This window comes from Perca fluviatilis, chromosome 14 (assembly GCF_010015445.1).
Source record: "Perca fluviatilis chromosome 14, GENO_Pfluv_1.0, whole genome shotgun sequence".
Lineage (NCBI taxonomy): Eukaryota > Metazoa > Chordata > Actinopteri > Perciformes > Percidae > Perca > Perca fluviatilis.
In genome coordinates this window covers 32,597,448-32,617,703 of record NC_053125.1, presented here as the reverse complement: position 1 = coordinate 32,617,703, position 20,256 = coordinate 32,597,448, and the positions used below count along the sequence as shown (strand labels likewise).

The following is a 20,256-nucleotide window of genomic DNA, read 5'->3' as shown; positions in this document are numbered from 1 at the left end:
ATGAAGCTACAGTCTTATTAGGAGTTAAACATAGCGCTGTATACTGCTACCTATAGACATGTCTCTACAGTCTTATTAGGAGTTAAACATAGCGCTGTATACTGCTACCTATAGGCATGAAGCTACAGTCTTATTAGGAGTTAAACATAGCGCTGTATACTGCTACCTATAGACATGTCTCTACAGTCTTATTAGGAGTTAAACAAGCCGCTGTATACTGCTACCTATAGACATGTCTCTACAGTCTTATTAGGAGTTAAACATAGCGCTGTATACGCTATATACCTATACCCGGCATGAAGCTACAGTCTTATTAGGAGTTAAACATAGCGCTGTATACTGCTACCTATAGGCATGAAGCTACAGTCTTATTAGGAGTTAAACATAGCGCTGTATACTGCTACCTATAGGCATGAAGCTACAGTCTTATTAGGAGTTAAACATAGCGCTGTATACTGCTACCTATAGGCATGTCTCTACAGTCTTATTAGGAGTTAAACATAGCGCTGTATACTGCTACCTATAGGCATGTCTCTACAGTCTTATTAGGAGTTAAACATAGCGCTGTATACTGCTACCTATAGGCATGTCTCTACAGTCTTATTAGGAGTTAAACAGACGCTGTATACTGCTACCTATAGGCATGTCTCTACAGTCTTATTAGGAGTTAAATATAGCGCTGTATACTGCTACCTATAGGCATGTCTCTACAGTCTTATTAGGAGTTAAACATAGCGCTGTATACTCGCTACCTATAGGCATGTCTCTACAGTCTTATTAGGAGTTAAATATAGCGCTGTATACTGCTACCTATAGGCATGTCTCTACAGTCTTATTAGGAGTTAAACATAGCGCTGTATACTGCTACCTATAGGCATGTCTCTACAGTCTTATTAGGAGTTAAACATAGCGCTGTATACTGCTACCTATAGACATGTCTCTACAGTCTTATTAGGAGTTAAACATAGCGCTGTATACTGCTACCTATAGGCATGTCGCTACAGTCTTATTAGGAGTTAAATACCGCCTGATTAGTTATTTTGTAGCTTGTGCAGCTGAGACGCTCGGTCGAGCCTTGAGCAGAAAGCAGAGCAGTAGCCTAACGTTAACGTTAATCAAAACGTAATTTTCATGCATCATACTGTGAAATATAGTTGTGTAATATGTCAATAACTGGGTGAATAGAATCCTAAATGTTACTAAAAATGTTACTAAAAATCCATCTTTTCTCCAACTCGTAGTATTGTGTGACAAAAAGAACGCAACAACCCGCGGCAACTCGTTTTCCGACATGGATGTGACGTCACACTCAAGCTACTAGTTGCGATTACAAGACAAAAAGAACGCACCATTAGCTAATGCTACAGACCTCGGTGCTGGCCGCATCACTGTTGTGCTAACGTTAAATCACAGCAACCACTAGCCGTTTATCAACTGCGGATTGAGTCTTGAAAATTCCCCTTCTGATTAATAGTGGATGATTGATTGAGGGTGAAATAGCGTATAATCATTGAGGAAATATTACTGAGAACATAGCAGGGAGCAGAGGAGATCTGCTGTCAGCTCCTACCTGCTCCTCTGTGCAATCTGCAATGTCTCACTCGTTACAGTCTATATATGGTCTCACTGTGAGGAAAAAGTAGTAGACCCGAATCAAGCTCACTGCTGTAGCCAATCATGCTTTAAACTGAGGTTAGGACCTCCTACCTCATTAACATATGGACACAGAAATACAGAAATGAATAAATGTATGTGGATTAAAATATAGCTATACATTTCAAGCATTAAGTAATTCATTTATGTATTCTTTTATTTATTTATATATTTATTCTTTTTTTTTACTGCATATGTTTTTCATTTATTTATTTCTGCATTTATGTAAACATTTATTTAATTTTTTGAGACTTAAGTCATGTTCCATCTTCGGTACGCAACTGGATTCTTTAATTTGAAAGACATTATTAATGACTAAACTGAGTTACCGAGTATGAATAATTATTTTATTATAGGTCATAATCAGAATCTAAATATGTATTCCCTTTCAGAAAAAATTCCAAAGAGACTAACCTAAACTATGTTTTGCGGTGAAGGTTGGTAGAAGCGTTTGTTCTCCCCTCTGGAGGTTATTCCTCGGGTCCGAAGAGAAACTAAGTGTTGCCATCTCGGAGCGCAGTGTTTGTTACACTTTTAAGAATGAGGTGACTTGGAATAACATTTATTTCCTGTAGGAAATCTGAAAACACAGTTCAGTTCAGATCAGGAGCTGTAGCATGTACACTTAAACTCGCTCATCATGTACCGACTTCTACTTCTGCACTACTGGTTCATACCATATACTTTCATAACTCTTACACAATTACTATCAATAACAATATACTATAAATCCACATAACTCATACACCAAACAAACATGCTACTCTTGGTATCATACTCATTATTGCTTCCACTGTTACTTTGTGTCAATACCCATTTTAAGTACCCAAATACATGTTTACTTACTCTTACAGGGACTACAGGTAAGTATTTAGCAAGTGACCATAGCTACAACAATACTTTCTCTTTTTAGTGTCAAATTACTCTTTTTAACACACACACACACACACACACACACACACACACACACACACACACACACACACACACACTCACACACACACACACACACACACACACACACACACACACACACGTAAGTAATGCATAAATCCAAATTACATAAAAACATGAAAATAACAGTTCAGTTATACCACATTACTCCAGACTGAATAATCTATGAACTGGTCTTATTAGTCTCACTGTTTGTGTCTCACTGCTTTTACTGTTTTTAAACCTCTATGAATTATGCTTATGGACTGAATTATCTACCATAACTAGTCTTTGACCCACAGCCAGTTACTGTATTATTTTCACATGGATTACAATTAAAGTTTTAAACACTGACTACCGCTCACCCCACTTATCAAAACATCACGGAATGCTCCTTTAACCTTCATGATGCTCAGGCTGTAGCGTTAGCATTTACCAGTGATTAGCATTAGCTTGGCCTACTAAACAATACACACAGTTAAACAGTTTCCTAAGACATTTACTAAGGTTCATCCCATTTCACACCGTTGTTCACTACTGTCTTAACCACATATGTCTCTAAACATGTGTGTTCACTCCTTACAGCTCACAGAGAAAGGTAGTAGCTTGTGTTTAGCGACCGAAGTCAAGAAAAAAGTTAACAGACAGTGCCACATGTTAATGGTGTTTCCCCTTTGGGTTGTGTGAGTTCTGTTTCTTGGTTTTTTCCCCCCCTTTTTTGGCAAAGTGGTTGGTGTCAACTGTTTTTGGGCAGTTGTCTCGGGACCACGTCACAAATTTGTGGTATGTCTGTTTGGTCTCTTTCAGTTTGAAGGCATGGGATGAGTGATGAATCACAATACATTGTGCAGTGGTAGTCAGAGCATGGTTTTGCAGCTTTTGGCATGTTTGTATGTAACAAAATTAAAATAAATTGTGACAGTGCAAAGTGCTGGAATAAATATTGAGTGCTGAGACTGATATGAGAGAATAAACAGTCAAGCTGATGTGTGCATTTGATTGCTTAGTAAAGGGGTGGCAGTAGCTCAGTCCGTAGAGAGTTGGGTTGGGAACCGGAGGGTCAAGTCAAGTCCCAGTACAGACCAAAGTACAGAGTGTGGATTGGTAGCTAGAGAGATGCCAGTTCACCTCCTGGGCACTGCCAGGTGCTCTTGAGCAAGGCACCATACCCCCCCCCCCCCAACCGCTCAGGGCGCACTGGCAGCACACTCACTCTGACATCTCTCCATTTGTGCATGAATAGGACCTGAGCATGTATGATAACCTCTTATGTTTATGTCATTCAGTCGTGAAATACAACTAGAAACAGGATCACATTTTAATATTAAAGCAACCAGACTGTTTGACTTTTCTGATCATGTGTAAATTTAACAGCAGCTTAAATATTCGGACTCTGTCTTCATCAGTCATATTCTTTCACCACACAGGACGCAATGAAACCACACCCTGACTCAGACTAAGATGATGAAAGATTAAAATGGGCTTTGAGTCAACAACCTGCTCCCCCTTACTACACATCAACACTGATAATTACCAAGCAATCAAATGCATACATCAGCTTGACTGTTTATTCTCTCATATCAGTCTTTTTCAGCATTCAATATTTATTCCAGCGCTTTGCACTTTCACATTTTGTTATATTTTTGTTACATACAAACATGCCAAAAGCTGCAAATAACAGCTTATGGGCTGTAGGCAATTAAGGTCACAGTTAAAAGAAAATTAGGAAAGTAAAGAGATCTTTCTACTGGTTCGGAAAAACACCAAAAGAAAGACGCCCAGGGTCCCTGCTAATCTGCGTGAACGTGCCTTAGGCATGCTGATGCAGATGTGGCCAGATGTCCCTACTGTGAGACCCCTAAGACAGCGCTACAGGGAGACAGGAAGCACAGCTGATCGTCCTCGCAGTGGCAGACCACGAGTAACAACACCTGCATAGGATCGGTACATCCGAATATCACACCTGTGGGACAGGTACAGGATGGAAACAACAACCACAAGAATTGACCAGTCTGGTGCAGTACATGAGGAGGAGATGTACTGTAGTACTTAGTGTAGCTGGTGGCCAGATACTGAGGGCTTTTGATTTTGACCCCTATGTTCAGGGACACATTATTCCATTTCTGTTAGTCACATGTCTGTGAAAATTGTTGAGTTCATGTCTTAGTTGTTACATCTTTTAATGTTCATGCAAATATTTGCATATATTAAGTTTGCTTAAAATATAAAAGCAGTTGAAAGTGACAGGAGTATGTCATTTACACTGTAAAGACACACTTCTTTTCCTTCACATAAACACTCATTACACTAGCGGTTTGACCTTAGAAACCTAAATGATCATCTTTTTCCAGACCTGTAAACTTTAATCTGTTAGAGTGTTTTCCAGTTATTGAATCCATGTTTACTTCATCCAATGCACTGTAAAATCTCAGAATCAAATCAGTGTAATTAGATCAGTTGATATGGTTTAATTATAACATACAGAACTTCTAATCCATTGATGGATCAAATGAAATTATTTGGAAACATTACTAGCTTTATTAGCATTGACTTTAAAACTGTCCAGAAATGTATGATACAATATGTCTTGGAGTAAAACAATACAAACAATATAAACTGTGATAGAGATTTCAGAAAACAGTGAGGTGTAAAGAGCTCTGAGACTTGACACAGAGGCACTGATCGTCTCCCGATTCATCAGCAGCAGGCGGTCAACGTAACCACGAGGGAAGTTTCCATCCACACGGGCATCATTCATTGTGTTTTCATCCATGGGATGTCCTGAAGATAAAAACAAAACAAAAACATGAGTCAGTAAATGTGTGGTTAGTGGAGCAGCTTTCATCCTCTCTGATGTTAGAAACTGCAGCTACAACCTGATACTCAGAAAAACTCACTGAGAGAGACTCCCTCACCTGCTGGCTCTGGAACCTGCAGACGGATGATTCTGATTGGCTCAGAGTCGATGAAGGTGCTCTTTTTACATCTTAAACCAAGTGATGCAGCTTGACACTCGTATGTTTATGATTTATAACAAGGGACGTTATGATGTTATAGTATTCCCACATGTGATGTGTCTCAAGTTGTAAGCAGACATTTGTTTATTGAGTCCACAAGAGGGCGCTTTAGTTTCATTGTTGTGTTGAGACTGCAGAAGCGAGTAAGTAGTCAAAAAAAAAAATGTAAAGGATTGTAACGGAGATTTATAAGTTCACTAAAGAGTCTAAAAGCTACTTTGCTGTGTCGGAGTTTGATTCCAGAACATTACACTGTTCACATTCTTGAGAGTTAAAGACATGTCTCCGTCCTTCACCTCTCTGTCCACCAGCTCCACTCTACCTTTAAAGGATGGGTTCTGTTGCTTTGTTTGCAGGTGTCCATCGATGTTTAAGAGGACGGTATCTGGCACCAGGTCAGGTCTGCTCCACTCTACAACGCTGATGGGGACATCTGCAGCCTGACATTTCAGAGTGACATCATCTCCAGGGTGCACTGTTAGCACATGTGGGTCTGAAAAACAATTATAATCAAGAATTAACAATTAAAAAAATTCAATTTGTCATGACCCATGAAATTAACTGTGACATTTTTTTTATCAAAGTAAAACTTGACACCATGACATCTTTCTATAACACTGGTCAGAAACATTTCACGTCTACATGAATCTTTTCACAATAAAAGCTGATATTTACCAGAAGTTGCTTCAGACAGAAGGAACAACAGGATGATAAATGTCGCCATGAGAGCTTTAAGAATGTCGTTCTGCAGTTGTCTTTCCCTCTGTCGCTGTTTTCTGCCACATTTGATCTGTTTTTACACAACGCTGAACTATATTTAGTGCAGAAACACATTTGTTTACATCACGGCAGTAGCAGTCTGTTTAAAGAAATGGTTACAAAGTACCATGTATCATATTTATTATCAATGTTTCACTTTTATGACCAATAAAGAAAGAGCAGCATGTTGATTGTATTTTCTGGACAATGACAGTTAAGTTTAGGCACCAAAACGACTAGTTAAGTTTAGGAAAAAGATGGTCGTTTGGATTAAAACACTCCCGAGGAACGAACGAGCGTTTCCTGGGTGAAAGTATTTAGTTTTCTCCATGAAGTGATCTCCGCTCTCCAGCTTGAATGTGCTGTGTTTTATGTTGACACCACGTTGTGCTATTTCAGTTGAGATTATTTTCCGTTGGATATTGAAGTGCATAAATAAGCCTTTTGGCACGGCTGGCCGAGTGGCTCTATATCCTTGGTGGTATTGGAAGGGGGATTTCATTCTTGCATGTTTTATTTTGTTGTGCATAATCAAGAGAAAGAGATTTCTTTACAAATTGCACCCTGCATATCAGCATGTTTAACAATGGCTGCATAAAGATGTAAGAAAAAAGGGAAATAAAATACCAAATAGCCATTAAAATCCCTCGTTCTAGCAAAAGACGTAAATGAAATATTAAAATACCATCAAGTACTATAGAATAATCAATCAAAGCTAGAGGTGCTTCCTACGTATACACAGAAGGCTGTTAAACCTATAGCTGGCACACAGCATAACGGGACGGCTGTCACCCTAGTAACTGTTACCGTGGTTACAGGATATGAGGTCTAGGTGTGAATCCGTCTTAGTTTGTTAAGAGGTTTCATGTTGTCCTTGTGTCTGTGTGGGTTTCCTCTCACAGTTCAAACACATGCATGTGTCCAGCTGTGCACGACCTTATTGTTCATTTTGATGTTTTAAAGGCCATTTTCTTTCACTTCATATTTTCTGACGTATGAAATACAAAGACACAAAAAAAAAAAAATCTATTTCCTGCAAACTGCTTGTCAGAAAACCTCAACAGTGACACATGACGAGGAAGGAGGTGGGCTTTACTGTTACTGTGTGTCTGGTTAGACACTAAAGTGCTGATCTCAGATGACCAACATTTCAAATGGAGGAACCATCTCTACAGCTGCTGCTGGGTGAGTTCAACTTAATGTGTGTGTGTTTGTCTCAAAGGTCAGTTTTAAAACATGTCTGCTGTTTATAGAGCAGTGATTTGAAGAGTGACTGATGTATGCAAAGACTGAATTCAACAGCATCAAGAGATTATATACATCTAAGACAAGAGAGTATAAACTTCATTGATTGTTTTCCCCAAAATTATCTAATATCAATGTGTGAGTGTTAATTTGTCTCCAAAGAGTAGTTCTGAACATCTGTGTTGAGAGCAGTAGTTAAAAAGTGACTGATGTATGCAAAGACTGAATTCAACTACACATAAAGAGATCTTATACACTTCAGACAAGAGAGTATGAACTCCACATTGACTGATGTTTTCTCACCTATACACTATCTCATATCAATGCATAGTGGTTTTTCAGTGCATTACAACCAGAGTTCTGTTTTGATGTCTTGTTGCCTGATTAACTAAGCTGAGGTTAATTTCTCTTCAGTTGTGATCTCACTGCTGAGCTGCACAACAAACCAAGGTCAGTAAACATCTGTTGTTACGTCTGAAAAGTGATTCACTCCCTGATACAAAAGTTTGTGTTTCAGACAGTGTTTGAGGAGGAAGTGCAGTTCAGCAGTGAACAGTGAAATGAGGAATATGAGGAATGTGGACAAAATAATTGTTGTCAAAATACGACTCCCCCACTTGTACATTAACTTTATCTATATCTGTTGAATCAGTTGTACATTTTATTTCCAAATTTTATATATTTTAAATATTGCTCGTGTAGTATTCAATTAATATTTAATGTATACTCTGTATGTGTGCTGTGTGTCTGATATTTTTGCTGCTGCAACACCATTATTTCCCATTTCTTTGGGGATCAATAAAAAAAAATCAATCTATCTATCTATCTATCTATCTATCTATCTATCTATCTATCTAACTGCATATTTCTGGCCTGCTACCTCCAGCCTCTCTGACTGTGAGTCCCAGCAGATCTCAGATGTTTCAAGGAGAGTCTGTCTCTCTGAGCTGTGAGGAGGACGGCAGCTCTGCTGGATGGACTCTGAGGAGGAACACAACCAGAGAAACCAGGACTCAGTGTGGACCTGACTGGGGAAGACCTGCTGGTTCTTCCTGTAAAATCAGCTTAATTATTCAAGAGGACAGTGGAGTTTACTGGTGTGAGTCCAGAGAGGGAGCAACCAGTAACAGCATCAGCATCATTGTCACTGGTAAGATCAGACTGTGGAGTCAGTATTGATGAAGCTGTGTGTGAATGGATAACATGCTGTAGTTTGTCTCTGTGTTGAGGTGGACCAGTGATCCTGCAGAGTCCTGTCCTCCCTGTGATGGAGGGAGAAGACCTCACTCTGACCTGTAAAACAAAGAAGTCCTCCAACCTCCCAGCTGGTTTCTATAAAGATGGCTCCTTCATCAGGACTGAGCCTGCAGGAAACATGACCATCCACCATGTTTCCAGGTCCGATGAAGGCCTCTACAAGTGCAACATCAGCAGTGTTGGAGAGTCTCCACCCAGCTGGGTCTCTGTCACAGGTGAGGAGGTTAAAGGTCATCATTCAACTTAGGACGCTTTCCCACCTGTAGTATGGTAGACTTGGTGCAATTAGGGCAATTAGAGTGAAGTTGCAACATTTTTCATTTGGTTCAGTCTGCGTTCAGACCTTATTTGTCAAGCACACCAAACATTTTGTTGGTGGTGAGAACATGATCCAACCTGTAACAGAGCCAACAAGTCTCGGAGCTAAACAGCTGCTGTTGTCAGGTAGCTTTGCAAACTGCGATGCGGCAGAGCAGCAAACTGTAGCAGCGTTGATGTTTCTCTCACAGAAATAGATTGCGGTCAAACCCGGCATCACTCACATCTCCGTCAGCACCGGCCCGAGCCTTTTGGGGGCCCTTAGCAGAATTTGATTTGGGGGCCCCCTCCCACCACGTGGATTCCCCTGTGCTTGACGATTATTGACACAAATGTCACGCTATAATGTTACATTATAAATGAATACAATGAGGTTATGTATTAATACAGTGATGGATTATGAACTACTGTCCCCCTGGGCACAGATGCATAAGGAACCTCCCCCCCTACTCTATTTGTGCAAAAGTGGGTGCAAACCGTGAGGGATTATGGCCCCCAGGGAGCCGCTTAGTTTGCTTATTCCTCGGGCCGGCTTTGATCTCCGTGGTTGAAGCGGCCTCTGCTCAAGTTGGAGACAGACACTGGCAGAGCAGAGCCAAGTCTCTGTGAGCGGGGCAGACGTAGAAACAATGTCTGAAGAATGATTGAAATGAAATGAGCTGGTTTGACACAGGAGCTTCTTCCTGTTTTTACTTTCTTGCTCCCACCCCTCAGACACATCTGACCAATAAGAGGAGTAAAAGTTTTTCCGTGGTTTGTAATGATGCATTTTGGTATGCTTGGATTCTTTCTGTCTGAAACCAAACCAAACCAAGAGGGAAATGCTCCAAGTTAACAAACGCATCAAGTGTTTTGGACCGAAGCAAACCAACTACAGGTGTGTAATTGCCCTAAGACCCCCATTTTCAAGCGGACCAGAGTTCCACACCAGTGTTCGGATGAGCTTTCACACCACCACAAACCAACTGGACTATTTGGTTAAAACGGACCAAACTACTCAGGGGTGGAAGCAAACACACTGTCTAATACTTGATCTTTTCACCTATTCTTAGTCTAATAAACTGCACCAAGCTCATGACTTCAAATACTGCATAAAATAACAGCACAGTGACGTGACTAATCTGGTTATCTACTTATTATTATTTCTATGCTTTTAAATCATACTTCTTTTGTTCATTTTAGGGAAAATTACGACTGCAAGTCCTCCTACATCCCCCTCTAGTCCTGATTCCTTCCCTCCTCCCTCCGTATTGTGGTCTGCTGCTTCAGTCGGTGTTCTGATTGGGATTGTTCAACTGGTTGTGCTGGTTCTACTGGTGAGACGATGCGTCCGTAGGAAAAGGAAAGGTTAGACAAGGGTGACAAAAAAAACAATATTGATATTTTATATTAATAATTCAGAATTGGAGCAAAATGTGTCAAAGAAAGAGTATATAGTATGTTCTGCAGCTTTGATAGTGTCACATAATTCTTCTTACATTTCCATCTTTAGGCATTTTTATTTCAAATTCATTGAAATTGATGTTAACTTTGGTTCATTTCAGCTGCTGACGCTGGAGATGATGACAACACAGATGACATCACATACACTGATGTCCAAATAGCACGTAACCTGCAAGTGCCAATTTACCAAGGTAAATATGTTTTGTTTGCTTTTCAAGGGGACTCTTGGGGATGGTGTGTGTGAATTCTCATTTTAATATCCTCGTGAGGACTGATTTGAGTTTTAGACCTTGAGAGGACATTCAGGAAAAATCTTTTTATAAAATGAGAATAAAGAAAGTAAAGCAGTGTTATTAGTCCACAACCTTTACACAGTATGGTCTATTTTAGTGGATAAAAGCATGTGTTGTGTTTTGCATTTGAGCCTGGGAGTTTTGTACCATGTGGTTAACAGCTCTAACATCTCTAACAAATCTGTGGTCGTCCACTTTCCTGTTTCTCATAGCAACACTTCAGCTTACACTGCAGGACTGTCAATTAAACAAAGATGATAAAAATTGTAAATGTGCAGAGTTACATATCTCTTCATGTTCTGATCACATAAAATATATCTAAAATTAGGGAACTTTTGTACTGTTTTACACAAATTGTTATTTATCAGTTTATTTAATATGAATAGTAAAATGGCTTCTTTCTTTTCCATGTTGTAACCAACAAGTGGAGTTAAAGTTGTCAGCACCGGAGTCCAACAAATTGTTTCCCAGGGGACAATGAATTATAATTGAACATTTTACATCTACCTATAAATCAAGGACCCTGGGTGTGTCTCTGTCATGCGCAGTACAACAGCAGGGTGGGGAGTTGCTAAATTCCTAGATGGGTCATTGATTACGGTTCACGGCTCTGCTACCAACGGAGAGCTCATGAGCAGTGGGGCAGATTCAAAACAGACATAGCAACATGCTAGCGACTTTCTGTAGAAGAGAGATGCCACTATTGTCCAGAGAAAGTGAGATCTTTGTGTCTTACGGCCGCCACAGTCACCTCTTTCTGTTCCATCAGACTGTCACTGAGGAGCAGTATAGTGACATAGGCGTAATTTATGGGGTTTCCAACCCCCCCAAATAGCTTACCATAATGATGAATGAAAGATATAAACTGTAAATTAGCAATCAAAGAAAAAACATTTTATATGAATGTTAGAACTACATGTTACATGTTACATCTACATTTTGGCTCACATTTGTATTTCAAGTGTTAATAATTAGTTCAATTCAATTTTATTTATAGTATCAAATCATAACAAGAGTTATCTCAAGACACTTTACAGATAGAGTAGGTCTAGACCAAACTCTTTAATTTACAAAGCCCCAACAATTCTAGTAATTCCCCCAAGAGCAAGCAGTGTGACAGTGGCGAGGAAAAACTCCCTATTAGGAAGAAACCTGGGACAGACCCAGGCTCTTGGTTGCAGTTTTATTTTTTTTTGAACATTTATTAAAACAAGATCTTTGACAAGGCATCTCACACAACATGGTACAGAAACAGGTAGTATTGACATGCACTTAAATACCCAATAATCAACATGCTATTACGAACACACAGGATGTGAGCGGTTGCTTTCCTAATTGCAAGCCTCCGGTTCTAATTCAATACTGTATGACAGGCGACCATCTCTCTAAATAAATAACCATTCTGAATTGTAGTTTTGCGGTTATGCTTTCCATACAATTGACAGCTTTAACTCTTTGGGACCACTGTTCTAGGGTGGGTGGGTGGGGCTTAAGCCAGTTTCTCGTAAGCATTTTATGTGCTACTAACACCAGAGCTCTGAGTATATACAATTTGTTTTCTCCCAACCCTCTTAAATGCATGTTCCCTAAAATGAATCTCTGTGGTTCAACTAATATGTTCAACCCCAATATCTCTCCAATTACTCTCATTACCTCGTTCCAGTATATTTGTATTTTGGGGCAGTCCCAGAACTTGTGTGAGAAATCCCCAACTACTCCACACCCTCTCCAGCACAGGGGGCTAGACCTCTTGTAATAGCCATATCTTATAAAGGGTGTTAGTTTTGATGTTTTTGAGTTTAGATTTGAGGTTGGACATAAAAGAGGAGACACACTCAGCAGACCAAAGACACTTTATTTTCTGCTTTTCAAACTGACCTTAAATATAACTTATAATTGCATACAACATAGTTTTGTTTCCACTCTGTATGTGACAACACAGCAGTAACTTCCTCCTGTTGATTCCAATGAACTAAACTGACGAAGGTGAGGTTTCTCACTACAGCCTCTGCTTTATCTGGCAGTGACGTGTTTGTTGTGTACCTTGTGGTGAAAAGTACAGCCTTTGTGCAGCTCTGTGGTGGTCCAATATCCGGTGACAGAAAAATGCCCTCCAGTTATATTTGCTATCTTTGTTCAGAGCAGGTCTAAAAACCTGCAGACATGTCCATAACAACTCTAACTATAATTCTACGTGAACAATAATCCTACAGCAGTGGTATTGATATTCTTTATATTACACCTGTTAGCAGCAGTTGTATCAGTACCTGCAGTAATGTAATGTAATCTGTATTTTATTTGATTTTCCAGAGAGAGATCCAGCTGCAGTCTCCTCAGCAGTGAGAGGAGCAGAAGACGTCAGTTATGGACAATCAGTGATCAAATCAAACAGGACCAGAGGTACAGCTGCTCTTTATTTCTCAACTTCAAACTGAGCCAGTTTCCTGTCTTTATGCTAAGCTAAGCTAACCACTATCAGCTCTGTACTGAACACAGAAAATGAGACAGATATCAATTTTTAGAAAGAAAGAAAAATAGGATTTCCTAAAAAATGTGGTAATATGTCAAACTATTCCTATGAAAAGATACAAGTACAAAAGGACAAAACACTGACTACGTTTACATGCACATAATCATTTTTTTTTGTCCTCATTCCGAAAAAGACTACGCTGTTTACATGGCTACTGAAAATGGAAATGGACTGCATTTATACAGTGCTTTTCTCTCAACTCAAAGCTCTTATACACACTACAGGTACCGATCACACACCAATGGCACAACAATGGGAGCAAATCGCTCAAGATGTTAAACATATTTCATCAACTTCTTAATGGACTGGACCATGACCTTTAACTTGTGATAATCTGTGGGTTTATGGGAAATGTTGTTCATCAAATGCTGCTAAAAAATACAAATTCAAAAAAACTATATTTTAACATTTTATCTAAACGTATGAAGCGAGCCAAACAAATAACTGTTGAGAAACGCTGTTTGTCTGCTGATGGAGTTTGTCTCCAAAAGTTTCTCATATTGTTTAAACTGTCTGTGTTCAGAGCCTCCAGCAGACCCAGAGGTCCTCTACTCCTCACTGAGGAAGACCTGAACACCATCAAACCAGTCCAACCAGTGGAATCCAGCCGGCCAATTACTGGTCCCCAGAGACCATCACACCTCACTACAATCATGTCTTTGATTTCATATCTGTATATGTTATAGTTAAATGAGATTAAAGGTCCCATGACATGGTGCTCTTTGGATGCTTTTATATAGACCTTAGTGGTCCCTTAATACTGTATCTGAAGTCTCTTTTATATAGACCTTAGTGGTCCCTTAATACTGTATCTGAAGTCTCTTTTATATAGACCTTAGTGGTCCCTTAATACTGTATCTGAAGTCTCTTTTATATAGGCCTTAGTGGTCCCCTAATACTGTATCTGAAGTCTCTTTTATATAGGCCTTAGTGGTCCCTTAATACTGTATCTGAAGTCTCTTTTATATAGACCTTAGTGGTCCCCTAATACTGTATCTGAAGTCTCTTTTATATAGGCCTTAGTGGTCCCCTAATACTGTATCTGAAGTCTCTTTTATATAGGCCTTAGTGGTCCCTTAATACTGTATCTGAAGTCTCTTTTATATAGACCTTAGTGGTCCCTTAATACTGTATCTGAAGTCTCTTTTATATAGACCTTAGTGGTCCCTTAATACTGTATCTGAAGTCTCTTTTATATAGGCCTTAGTGGTCCCCTAATACTGTATCTGAAGTCTCTTTTATATAGACCTTAGTGGTCCCTTAATACTGTATCTGAAGTCTCTTTTATATAGACCTTAGTGGTCCCCTAATACTGTATCTGAAGTCTCTTTTATATAGGCCTTAGTGGTCCCCTAATACTGTATCTGAAGTCTCTTTTATATAGGCCTTAGTGGTCCCTTAATACTGTATCTGAAGTCTCTTTTATATAGACCTTAGTGGTCCCTTAATACTGTATCTGAAGTCTCTTTTATATAGACCTTAGTGGTCCCTTAATACTGTATCTGAAGTCTCTTTTATATAGGCCTTAGTGGTCCCCTAATACTGTATCTGAAGTCTCTTTTATATAGGCCTTAGTGGTCCCCTAATACTGTATCTGAAGTCTCTTTCCCAATATTCAGCCTTGGTGCAGAATTACAGCCACTAGAGCCAGTCCTACAATGAGCTTTCCTTAGGATGTGCCATTTCTGTGTCTGTAGCTATTGAGGAGGAGAGGGGGGGGGGGCAAGGTGGAGGGTGGGGGTGTGGCCTTGACCAACGGCCACTTTGCTCGTTTGAAAGCCATGATGTCTCTCTCTCGTGGGTGGGCCAAATTCTCTGGGTGGGCAAAGCAGAGAAAGGGGAGGTAACCTTGCTCCTTATGACCTCATAAGGAGAAGATTCCTGATTGGTCCATCTGAGCTTTCATTTTCTCAAAGGCAGAGCAGGATACCCAGGGCTCGGTTTACACCTATCACCATTTCTAGCCACTGGGGGACCATAGGCGGGCTGGGGGAACGCATATTAATGTTAAATAACCTCATAAAGTGAAATTTTCATGTCATGGGACCTTTAATGCAGCTATAAAGAGACAAACGACTCACATTAAGAACATTATTGCATTCTTTAAAAAACTTTTATTTATGTCATAGATTTGTTCCTCTATAACTGTTTCATAATGGTGCACAACACAGACAAAAATCTACTGAACAGAGTTTAATAATAATAATAACTATTTACTGATATTTATATATTGTATTTATGAGCTTGTTTCTGTGCAGGATCAATAAACTCTGGTGTCAGCGGTTGTTTTCCTCGTGTGGTTCTGTGGGTTTCACATCTCTGACAGATGGAACATTTGTTCTGGTTGTGGCTAACCCATCAACATTTCTCTTCAACGCAGATAACTGAGAATAAATACACCCCAGACTATAAACAGCTGCGGTTGGAAACTTAACATGAATCACAAACAGCTTCAGCACAGAGCATCTTAGGTGTGATTCTGTAGTAGATGAAGATTCAGTCAACTCTTTTCAAAAATCTGAAAATGGTTTATTGCCACAATAAGTACACTTATGTGGAATTTGCCTTGGTGAATGGTTCATACATGACCAAACAAACATAATAAACATGAAATAAAAATATGAAATAAACAATGAATACAGAAACAAATACATACAAAATAACTGTTGCATAAAAAAGGAGGCTGAATAGGTTGAGTGCTGAATTTGCAAAACATATATAGTATGTGCAATGGGCAGATGTATAGTCCAAGATAAAGGGTTAATGCAAAGTGTAGTGACTAGGGTGGGAAACGGGGGTGGGGTTAAGAGGCAGTGTCAGTCCTTGTTGGTGGGGCTGACTGTTCAGTTCAGTTCAATTTTATTTATATAGCACGTTTAAAAACAACCATAGTTGACCAAAGCAATTAACAAGCTCAAATAACCCAAAATGGTGATATACACAAACAATACACAATACACAATAACTAACAGTAGAAAAAAAGGACAAGGTGTCAAAGCTCAATTTGAATTGAAAGCCAACAAATGGTAGTGGGTCTGAAGCAAGGACTTGAATGTTTCAGCGGTTCGAGGTGTTCTTATATGAATAGGTGAACTATTCCAGAGGTTTGAGCAGCCACTGAAAAAGGCTCGGTCACCTTTATTTTTTAACCTGGATCTGGGCCCATCGAGGAGCATCTGATTGGAAGACCTCAGTGCTTTGACAGGTGTTGTGGACAAGGAAAAGCTTTGAGTTGGGATAAAAGGATAGAGTGGTTGACCATGTCAAAGGGAGCAGTCAAATCTAAAAGCACTAAAACAGCTGAGTCAACCGCTAAGTAGGGTTGTGCCGATGGACGATATCATCGTCAGCCACCATCGTGATGTCTCTCCTCCCGGTCAAACACACTAATCCTGGTCGCGGGCGCTGTGACAAGTGCGTCGGTCTTAAACTAGCAAAGACACAAAGACAAGACCGGCTGTAGTGATACATTCTCTCTCTCTCCCTGTCAGCTGTAGCTCGCTCTACCTTCTAACGTTGGACGCAGCGGTCTCGAGTGAGAGAGAAAAAAGCGTTAAAAGTGGAGCGCTATCACACTTTCCTTTCTCCCCTCATTGGACTAAGTTTGTCGACACTACTCTGCGCGTGCATCAATAAGTAAGTCTGAGGTCCTGTAGGTACGGGACGATGTCATGCAGGATTTATGAATGGACGTTAGCAACAGGCTAATTCACGAGGGTGCTATTCTATGTGTGAGCTAATATTGCGCATCTGTTCATGTGCGCTGCAAGAGTTATGTTTCTGTTTATTGAATGCGTTATTCAGTGCAAACATAACCGTGAATGTAGTTTAAAGTCAGTAATGATGGTATGTTAGGTTATTACTGTCGCTCTGTTGAAGGCAGACGTCCCACTGTACTGTCGTTACGCAGATCAGACATCTGATTGATTTTACTGCACCGTAGTTAAGTGACAGTAGGTCATGTTGTAAAACCTACCAGCAGGGCACCATTTACAGAGGGCATTTAAATGTATCTCTAATCGTTTCTATGTTAACTGTTGGCCCATAGTAGTAGAAAAAAATATTTATGTAAAGCTACCGCTACCGGCCCCGACGACGATATCATCGTCCATCACGATGTTTTACTGTAAACATCGTCAACTGCCAATTTAGGGGACATCGCCCAACCCTACCGCTAAGAGAAGGTTGTTAAAAACTCTAAGAAGGCCAGTTTCAGTACTGTGGTGGGGCTTAAAACTAGACTAGACTTTTTTTCATTACTTCTAAAATCATCTAAAAATGATTTAAGTTGATTAAAAACAACCCTCTCCAAGACTTTGGAAGTTGAGAAATAGGTCTACAATTTGAGAAAACTGAAAGATCCAGATTTTTTTTAAACTAGTTGCACACCAGCGTGTTTAAAAGCAGCTGGAACACACCCTATGCTGAGAGATTCATTAACCAAGGATACAATGCTCGACCCAACAGTCTGGCTCAAACTGCTGGAAGACAGCTGGGCATAAAGGAGGAACAAATGGATCACTGTTAAAAACAGTGTGTGAAAAACTCACAATTAAGTGTTTCAGGAAGTTTTCACACAGCATTGTGGTTGGCACAGCACATCCAGTTTCACAAGGGTTGATAATAGAATTAAACACTTTAAAAAGAACCTGAGAAGGTCTGACTGCAGAGGATAAGATGGACCACAGCCTCCTGCCAAAGGGGAGGGGTTCAAACAGTTTGTGCCCGGGGTGAGAGGGATCGGCTACAATCTTTCTCTTTCTCTTTAGAGAGGGTTGTTGTTGTTGTGGAGGGGGTTAGGGAGGACTCTGGGTTCAGGATACGTCCTATGGTTTATTAGCAAAATTATTATTATTATTTTATTACAATATTATTACATATTAACAAATCACAATCGTCTAAAACCCAGATGCGGAAATGGTGCCTCGGGAAGGAACTTGTTTTGGTGGAACATGTGTACGTTCAAAAGTTGTTTTAGTCGTGCAACAGAAAACTCAGATTGGACAGATAGTCTAGCTAGCTGTCTGGATTTACCCTGCAGAGATCTCCTGGAATAATTCCCCTATTTCCCATGGAGGGGGTCCCTGTTCTATGATTATTGCATGTGTACTGTATATGAATCTTTTCACAATAACAGCTGATATTTACCAGAAGCTGCTTCAGACAGAAGGAACACCAGGAACATTAATAGAACTGTGAGAACTGAGAGAGGGCTTTCTCTCTCATTGTATCAGTTCCTACAGAATGCAGAACTAGAGTTAGTGAACACTTCTGGATTGCGGGTTGGTGCCTGTGTTAATGGGTGGATCTGCTCAGGTTATATTAGGACATGAGATCAAGTACTCAGGGTTTAGCACACTGTCTGAAGTGTAGGCTACACACGGGCTCAAAATTAATGGATGAAGGTTATTAAAATGTATGAAGAGGTTTGTATATGTGAGTGGACTCACATATACATCTCAAACCTCTTCATATCAAAAATACAAACTGATTGACATGACATCAACACAGGCTGCAAATAACGATTTATTTATTGTAGATTATTGTGTGGATTATTTTACTGGATGGATTGGTTCCCGAAAGACGTCCTTAAATGTATTTTGTCCCCTACTCAAAGTTATTCAGTTTACTGTCACAGAGGAGAGAAGAAACTCGAAATATTCACATTTAACAAGGTGACATCACAAGTTTTACTGTTGTTTTCATAAAAAGTAACTCGAAACGATTAATCGATTATCAAAATAGCTGGCAATTCATTAAATAGTTGACATCGATTCATCTTTGCAGCTCAAGTAAAGTACTTAATCACCTTCACCACAAAGAGAAAATCATAACTAACTTACAAGAGTCTTATGGGCGGAAACATTGCAGTGGTTTCCCCTCCACAGTGAACAGATATGATCCTCTCTACGGTCCACGTGGCCCTCTGCTGGACTCAGACTGTTCCTGATAACTGTTCACCTCCATGCTCTCTCTTCCAACCAGCTGTCTACACTGTACATGTGCAGCTGACAGCTACACAAGCAAACTTCCCTGCTACATTTTGCACTTTACACAGACACCTGTCGCCTCGTCTAATAACTGAACATAAGACAAACATGGCAGAAAGAAAGTATATTGATCAAAACACTGAGCCTAAACAATAAAACTGCTGATAATAACTCAGCATAACAGCATGTGATACGGTGCACTGTTAAGATAGTCACCATTTATTAGATGAGAATGCAGAACTGACAGTTTCAATAACATCACACAAACTAAACAACCTGTGAACATACAGTGGAGATGACTTACTGATCCAACCTCTCTAAATCCAAGTCCATCAGGAGCATCTCTGTGCCTTTCTGTGCAGTCTTTCATTCTGAGTCAGAACTGCTCCCTTGAGGGATGGGTTAAATGCAGAGAATGAATTTCGCTACATGTACGTTTATGTGACAAATAACGTACCTTTACCTTTAGAACCTGCTATCTGTGCCCAGTGTCTGCTGCTGAACAATCCTGGAATCTATCGGCTGCTGACTGAGGAGGAGCGAGTGAGACATGACGTTGAGAGAGAGAGCGAGACAGAGAGTGAGACAGAGAAAGAGAGAGAGGGAAAGGTTTCTAATGCAAATCCCAGATAATTGACCAAGTCAAAACTTCAAATCTTCATCAACAACAGAACAGACAATATTATTAAAAGACTCCAAAGCATCCAAATCTCCAATGTGTTTATAGAATCTGAATTACAGCCAGAGTCTGGCCCTGATATTACAGAGCCACAGCCCACGTAGAGTCTAAAGACACTATGTTACACAGGCTCTGTATT

General features: G+C 39.9%; 1 protein-coding gene across 3 annotated transcripts in view; it reads left to right on the top strand.

Annotated features, from left to right (window-relative positions):
* The window catches only part of LOC120572814 (low affinity immunoglobulin gamma Fc region receptor II-like), a 208,107-nt gene extending 193,901 nt beyond the window's left edge, over window positions 1-14,206 (top strand). The window contains exons 1-9 of one of the 3 annotated variants that reach the window (XM_039822270.1): window positions 5,509-6,090; window positions 7,414-7,547; window positions 8,022-8,057; window positions 8,494-8,757; window positions 8,837-9,079; window positions 10,365-10,529; window positions 10,727-10,816; window positions 13,229-13,318; window positions 13,972-14,206. In XM_039822270.1, the coding sequence (XP_039678204.1) occupies window positions 7,517-7,547; window positions 8,022-8,057; window positions 8,494-8,757; window positions 8,837-9,079; window positions 10,365-10,529; window positions 10,727-10,816; window positions 13,229-13,318; window positions 13,972-14,021 (969 nt within the window). In that variant the 5' untranslated portion in view covers window positions 5,509-6,090; window positions 7,414-7,516 and the 3' untranslated portion in view covers window positions 14,022-14,206. Of the gene's footprint in view, window positions 1-5,508; window positions 6,091-7,413; window positions 7,548-8,021; window positions 8,058-8,493; window positions 8,758-8,836; window positions 9,080-10,364; window positions 10,530-10,726; window positions 10,817-13,228; window positions 13,319-13,971 lie in introns of those variants that run through there. The other 2 variants (XM_039822272.1, XM_039822269.1) reach the window with 2 other exon arrangements.
* Window positions 14,207-20,256: the final 6,050 nt, after the last annotated feature.